At 46.4% G+C, this 7,379-nt stretch overlaps 1 protein-coding gene across 1 annotated transcript in view; it reads right to left on the bottom strand.

Annotated features, from left to right (window-relative positions):
* The window catches only part of LOC103797931 (unconventional myosin-Vb-like), a gene marked incomplete at both ends in the record, with an annotated part of 27,308 nt that overhangs the window by 15,900 nt on the left and 4,029 nt on the right, over positions 1 to 7,379 (bottom strand). The window contains 3 exons of the mRNA XM_009070167.1: positions 1,872 to 2,137; positions 3,773 to 3,882; positions 5,886 to 5,993. Of these exons, the coding sequence (XP_009068415.1) occupies positions 1,872 to 2,137; positions 3,773 to 3,882; positions 5,886 to 5,993 (484 nt within the window). The remainder of the gene's footprint in view (positions 1 to 1,871; positions 2,138 to 3,772; positions 3,883 to 5,885; positions 5,994 to 7,379) is intronic.

Below are 7,379 nucleotides of genomic sequence, written 5' to 3'. Positions count from 1 at the left end.
TTGTGTAGGTGCTGCAGCCATAAAAGCTTTCTGCTTTCTTGTTCTGACCCAGAACTGCTTTGGCAGGGTTTCATTATGAACTTCAGGTCCACCTAAATCTGACAGGTCTTAGGAGGACTTAGGTCTGCCATGATGTGAGATTTAGGATGAAGTTGGGTTAGGACCTGGTTCCTGGAGCAGCTACAGCTCATCTATCCCACCCTCCCTTCCAAAGTAGGAGCAACTGAGCACCTTCACATATTTAGGGAGCACAGGAGCTCACTGCTGTCCCACTCAGAACCTTAAAATCATCAGATGATTTGGGTTGGAAGGGACCTTTAAAGATCATCTAGTCCACCCCCCTATCATGGGCAGGGACACCTTCCACTGGCGCTGTCTAACCTGGCCTGGAACACTTCCAGGGATGTGGCAACCACTACCTCTCTAGGCAACCTGTGACATCTCCCTTGTCCTTGGTTCCCAGAGAGTCAGAAAAAGGATGCTGTTGAAAGAGTGGAGGACAAAACCTAGACCCACAAGACTTCTTTCCTTTCCCACCCCACAACTAACAGAGTCCCTTTCTTTCTCTTCCATCTTCTGCTTTTTCACAGCACTTTAGCTAAAATGAACTCTTCACAGACAACTCTCACATCTTTCTTCCATCAGCACTCAAGTGCCATGATGACAGACCAGACAGTAACTAGTACCCAGTCCAACTATGAAGCAGATCATTGCCCCTGAGGCTGCAGGTTGAAGCCTAGTAAGAGGTTTTTGCACTTCTTGGCCCCATCACATGTTCCCAATCCCTCCAAAAGCGCTCACTGCAGAAGGGCACTGCACCAGCAGTTTCACAGATGAAGAAGCAAAGTACTTTGTTCAAAGCCCATAGCAACCTCAGACAGAGCTGAGTGCAGCCTTTGGCACCTTTACCCAAGCTCATCTTTAAGGCTGATGTTTTAAACAGCAGAGGTTCAGAAATCCCAAATGGGAATGCCATGGGAGGCAAATCTGACCATTTAGGGGTCAGACTACATGATCTGAAGGAGGATCAAAACTACAAACCACACATGACTATGCTTTTTTTCATAGAATCATGGAACCATCAAGGTTGGAGGTGATGTCTAAGATCATAAAGTCCAACCATTAACCTGTCACTGCTGGAACCCCTAAACCAGATCCTCCAGCACCAGATCCAGACACCTCTTAAACACTTCCAGGGATGGTGAGTCCATCACCTCCCTGGGCAATTCCGTATTCCACTCCTAATAATGAAAACATTTTCCCTAACATCCAGTCTGACTCTGCCCTGTCTCAGCTCAAGGCCATTCCCTCTAGTCCTCTCCCTGCAGCCATGGCAGAAGAGACATCCCCCACCTCTCTCCAAGCCTGTCAGGGAGCTGGAGAGAGCCATGAGGTCACCCCTGAGCCTCTTCTCCAGGCTAACCAAGCCCAACTCCCTCAGCCCTTGCCCATGTGCTCTAGCCCTTTGCTGCCCTCGCTCCAGTGCCTCAATGGCCTTTGGGCAGTGAGTGCCCAAAGCTGAGCACAGCACACTGAGCTGGGACCTCCCCAGTGCCCAGTCCAGGGCGATGAGCACTGCTCTAGTGCTGCTGCCACACTGCTTGGGCCAGGCCAAGATGCCCTTGGCCTCCTTGGCCACCTGTGCACACTGCTGGCTCCCACTGAGCTGTGCCACCAGCACTGCCAAGGCTCTTTGTGCCCAACACCTCTGTCCCCACTTCTCCCCCAGCCTGAAGCTGCGTGGGGCTTGTTGTGTGCCAAGGGCAAGACACATCATCTGCCACAAGCTGAGGTCTATATGCCTTGCAAGCAGGGCAAGACAAATTACAAAGGACTAATTAAACAACCCTACAAGCAGAGAGTGTGCCTACCCGTAGATATCGAGCACACCGATGAAGGACTGCTGCTTGACACTGGTGTGCAGGGCCTTGTTGATGCGCTGCACGATCCACTTGAAGAGCTGGGCATAGATGTGCTTGGCCAGGGCGTCCCTGGCGTTCTCCACTTCAGGCCGAGTCATGTTCTTCACATAGGTCTCGGATGCAGTGACGAGCTTGCGGTGGCACAGCCAGTGCTTCATCTGGCTGTGTTCCACGCCCATCAAGTTGCAGAAGATGTTCAAGTGCTCATTCTCACTCTGTGGGGATGAGAAGCAAAGTCAGGAGGTTGGTGACACCTCAAACTGGAGTTTTAACATCCCAGTTCACAGACCTGTGCAAGGAATTAGCAGCATTTCATAGCTATGTAGGGATATGAGTGGAAAAGCAGTGACACTCATCCAGTTGTGCTAGTTTTCATGGACATGGATGGAATAGCTCGCATGGAGCACCAAACTGTGCGGCTGTGGCTCAGCTCTGCTCTGGCTACCCTTGAGGTCTCAATCAAGAACTGTCTGGCCACAATCCTGTGCCATGTGTCCTAGGATGAGCAGGAAGTTGGACCAGATACCCACTCTGGTCCCTTCTAACCTAGTTGATTCCGTGATGTCTCAATTATCACAAAGATAAGATTTCCACTGCAGCTTCCAACAGGAAAGAGTATTCTCCACTTTACTTCTTGAGCTGCAACCACACACTCCTTCAGAGCAACTGCGATTAAACTCTTCAGTTAAAGCTTGGGGTATGCCATGACACCATGGCTTTTACAAATGAACTCCATTTTCAATAAAAAAGTTATAAATTGTGCATTACCAGAAGGGTTTGTGCTTTGCATAATTAATGGAATGATATGTGCACTTCATTTTCTCTAGTCCAACGTATTTTTTCCTTCTCAAACTAAGATAAGACAGTCAAGTCTCTGTTACTAAGCAGGTACTGCCTTTTGGACACTGAGAAAACAATTTTCCTTTCCTGTGTGTAGTAATACATGTCTAAAGGAAGAAAATTGTTTCCAGTTAGATATGTGCACGTACAGATGTTGGATGGGCTCAGGGATGGAGATAAAAAGGCATTTCAGAAGCATTTCGGGATGCTTTATTGCTACGATACCTTTCTGACCACGGATTCAAAGTCATAACAGAACTGATTTAACACCTTGCAATTGCATCTGTAGGTAATTAAGCAACATGAACTTCATTAAGAGAACGCAACACTGTCAAGGCAGACCACTTTCACAAATCCATGTTGCCAAACATCAAGAAAATTACCCCCAGCAACTAATTCGTTGAACACTTTATCTCAAGGGTAACACTACAAGTGTGTGCTTTAATACTTTAATTAGGAACAAACGACCCAGTCTGGGATGCAATAGTAATTTACAAGACAATATTTTCCATATAATTGCCTTTTTTTTTCCCCACCTCTGAACAAACACAGAAACAGGAAAACTGCCACTGAGGCATCTTTAGTGTTATTTATCCTTGCTAATTAACTGCACAGTGATCCTTTAGTTACTGGACGGTTGCGCTACAAGCAGCAGCTTCATGGCTTTGCTTGTAGGAAGGTGGTTGTAACACATCATACCTTCTGATGGTGGGAGTCACCATTCCCCAACACTGAGCAGCAGGTGTCCTAAAGGAGCAGGAAGAGTTAAAGGTGGGTTGGGGTATAAGATGGCAAACAGCCTTTGCACGATCTTGTTTACAGGCTGTCTGGAGAGGAAAAGCCAAGCAACTAGGAAATTATGATGTGTTCTCAAAACAAACCAAAAAAAGAAAAAGAAAACCAGGAGGAAAAGGGCTTTCTCACAAAGGATATGACTGTGAAGCTCCACATATCCCTCACAGTCTGATTTATGAGCATACAAACACACCCCACTCTTGCTGGTGACCTACCAACACGTGACAGGATTCACCACCATGTTCCTCTTGGATTTCCAAGTTCCCTAGGTGCAGAATGGCTGCAATTATCCTAAAAATGGTCATCTCATGAGACTTATTCACTCCTGTGGGAACAATTGATAGCTGATTGTCAAAACAACAACAAAATAAAAAACCAGCAATTTTCATTTTATTTAGTGATATCTGTGGTGTTTTGATTTCCTTCCCCAAACAACTGGTTTTCAGAATTATGAGGCTCTTTCCAATAAACACACTGTAAACTCTCAATTTTAACACAGATGGGTTGGATATACACAAAACCAAGGATGCTGCTCTGTAATGATCAAACAGGATCAGAACTACGGGGGCTCTGTAGCGTTTATAGAACAAGGAGTTGCTTCGCTCTGATTTGTACCCACTGACAATTGAACACAGAAATTACTACTTATCGCCAGTGTCTCACAAGCAGAAAATTAAAGCCCTGCACATGATACACAACACCACCACACTGGTGTTACAGTTGGATGCAGCAAGTCAGCAGGGAGGTGATGTAGAGTTCTGTCTTACCATCCTCAGCGTCTCAAAAAGAGCTACATACGAGTCTTCGCTTGGGGTGTAAGATGTTATTGCTTTATATATTTTTCTGGCAGGATTTCTGCATTCCCAGCAGGAGCCTTGCTCAGCAGCAGCCTGCACACAGCTCTCTTGCCATACCTTGCTGTTTTTTTTTTTTACAGCCCAGCTGGGTTTCTGTGCCCCTTTTGTGTTCAGGACTGGTGTCCTAATTATCCACCCAAGGTCTGAGACATCACCTGCTGGTTTCTGAATTATCCAGAGCTTCTCCTTCTCTTGCCTGGGACTTTTCTGCTATCAGCACAGCAAGAAATGTTTCAAGGTTACTAAAAGGAGCCATGCCCTGCTGTTCCTTGGCACTCTTAATTGGAGTTAAGCCTGGCTAGGGTGGGGATTTGCAGATAAATCTGTCTTCTTGTTACACGTAGAAAGGCAAGGCTGGAGAGTACAGTAGCAATTTCACCAGGCCCTGGATAGAAGAAGAGCTGGGAAACACTGAAGGAAAATGAGGAAAGTGCAGAGCCAGAGGAAGCATGTGAAGAGCAGGAAAACAGCATTGAATTGGCAACAGAGGAAGATGCTCACACAGTGCTTTCCAGGGACCAGCAAGGAGACAGGGGGTCTCCTTGAAGGGGCAGAGAAGGGAACCAAAGAGACTACACATGCCAGGGGGTGGAAAGAGAGTTCCCTGAGGATTACAGTCCTGTGGGCAAGTTTGGAGCAAACAGCAGTAATATTTTGTGAGCAGTCAACAGTTAGAAGTCACACAACCTGGACAAGTGGAGGGTAAAGACAAGCTCTCACTGTCACCACCCAAAATAAAAAAAGATTGAGCCCCACTAAAACACAGATGATGAATCTGGGGGAAACACTTGCAGTTAAAATGCTTGAAGTGAGTCCACACACTCACTGCTGTGATACAGCTGGTCAGAGCATTTCACAGCCAGCTGCGAACATCGTGAGCTCCTCTGCCAACACATGAAATGCAATGGAGAGGCTAAGAGGCCTATCAGGATTTAAACACTTGGTTTCAGATAAATATTAATCAACTGGGCAAGTTTTCCCCTGCAAAAATAGCTTTACCTTTCCCACAGCCAGTGTTGCAGGCAGGCTATGGCACTGCTCCACCTCAGCACACATGGGTGGTGGTCACAGCCATGGGTTTGTGCAGACATGGGCTCTGCACAGCAGGGATGTCAGCTCACTATTTCCAGGAAATCAGCTAGTCGTACAGTACTGCGATGATCCAAGAAGTGACATCACCCTCAACCCAAATACAGACTGAACTGCAGAGTAATAGCTTTATTCCTGCTTGTAAATAGGGTAAAAACCAGCAAGTCAATGCTGCAGCACAGCTTTGACTTCAGAATAGTTTATTTGAGCTTCTCTTGGATTCAGTGTCCTTCTCCATTTCACTGCTGCTGTAAGAAACACTTCTGCAGCTCATACCAGAGAACAAAGTAAAGCCAACTAGGTCAACAGGAACATCATAATTCAGGCAAAACACTGAAAACAGTTGCAAGAGACCTGTGCTCCCAGCAGAGCAACCCCTTACCAAGCAGGGTGAAGGCATGCCTGGTTTTCTTAAAGTCAGCAGCATCATCCACACCATCGATACATGTGTCACCTCCTTGACAAGTGTAGAAAAAGTCTTCTGCACATGCTGGGAGAGAAGAAAGAGAAGAAATACATAAGCAAGCAGCACTTACCCACTGCAACTGCTCCCTGGAACAGGCACTGGGATGCTCCTGTCCCCTGTTCCTGAAGGGCACCTGTCTCCTTTGAACCACAGTTTACTTAGAAATGGATGAAGTCTATCTAACCTTGGCAACTACTTCTTGCAGAGATGAAACCTCTTCCCTGTGCAAAGCAAGTTCAGCCAGGGCAGTGCTGTGGTATATTTGGGATTCTAATAATTGCTCCATCACATGGGTGAAGACTATTTCAGATACTGAGGTTACTACTCTCGGTACTTTTTATCCTGCTTTACATATCCGTGACTGATTCAGCCACTTTAACACCTTTCCCACATAATGCCTTAAACCTGGGAAGCAAAGGGAATGGAGAATGGCTTGCAGTGCCAGCATTACACCACTTAAAACACCTGTGCCTTAGCAAAAAGATTTCAGGATGACACCGATAAATCCTGTGGAGACTGAGAGGCATTTCAAATACAGATTTGACAAGGACAGGCTGCAGGATTTATATTCACTTTAAAAGCTCCACCATGCAATTGCCCCTCCATAAAACAAGGGCTTACTTGAGGCCAAAACCATTAAGATATGTGCCCAAGGCTGCTGAGCTGAGTCCTGTCAGAGCCAGCACTTGGAAACTCAGAGGGCTGGGGGAGCCCAGCAAGGGGACAACCTCTCCATCCCACCCCGAATCAGTTATCAGCACCAGCCTCAGCCCATTTTGAACCAGGTAGGAGTGACTTGTCAAAAAAAACCCACTTACTAGCACTCACAAACTGTATTTCTCAACCATTATAGTTATAAAGAGAAAAAGCCTACTGTGTGTTCCACATCAACCTACTGGTAAACACCTCTAAAATCACTGCAATCTCACTCGGTTTTGACTCACATTGCCACCAGAAGCTGACCAGCCCTGCCCAGCCCTTCCACAGGCTTTTGCATTAGCTGTACTACTTTCAGGCTGCAAGTAAAACATGTCATTCTTTTTGGACACAAAGCCCAGCAACCTGGAGGTTTTGGTAATTCTGCTCATTCCTAGAGCATCAGGAACAAGGGGCAGAAAAAGCTGACTAGGGTCAGAGAGCTGATGTCCACCCTGGTCCCCAGCATAACAGGAGCTCACTCAGCCCACAATGGAGCACATCACATTAACAACCTGATGATGTTGCTGCATGTCACCCTGCAAGGTGCATCCAGGGCTGGCAGTGGTTGATGGGACAAGGTCATCAGCTTCCAGTTTTAACCATCTACACTGGGATCTGTTCTGCCTCAAGTCATCTCTGGTAAAACTGACTGCAATCTTTGTATTTCAGTATCTGTGTAATTATTTTAACCACCACATAAACCCTTTGATT

The sequence above is a fragment of the Acanthisitta chloris genome, unplaced genomic scaffold (genome assembly GCF_000695815.1).
Source record: "Acanthisitta chloris isolate BGI_N310 unplaced genomic scaffold, ASM69581v1 scaffold18092, whole genome shotgun sequence".
Taxonomy (NCBI): Eukaryota; Metazoa; Chordata; class Aves; order Passeriformes; family Acanthisittidae; genus Acanthisitta; species Acanthisitta chloris.
The sequence above is the reverse complement of the archived record's forward strand: the minus strand, read 5'-3'. Positions and strand labels throughout refer to the sequence as shown.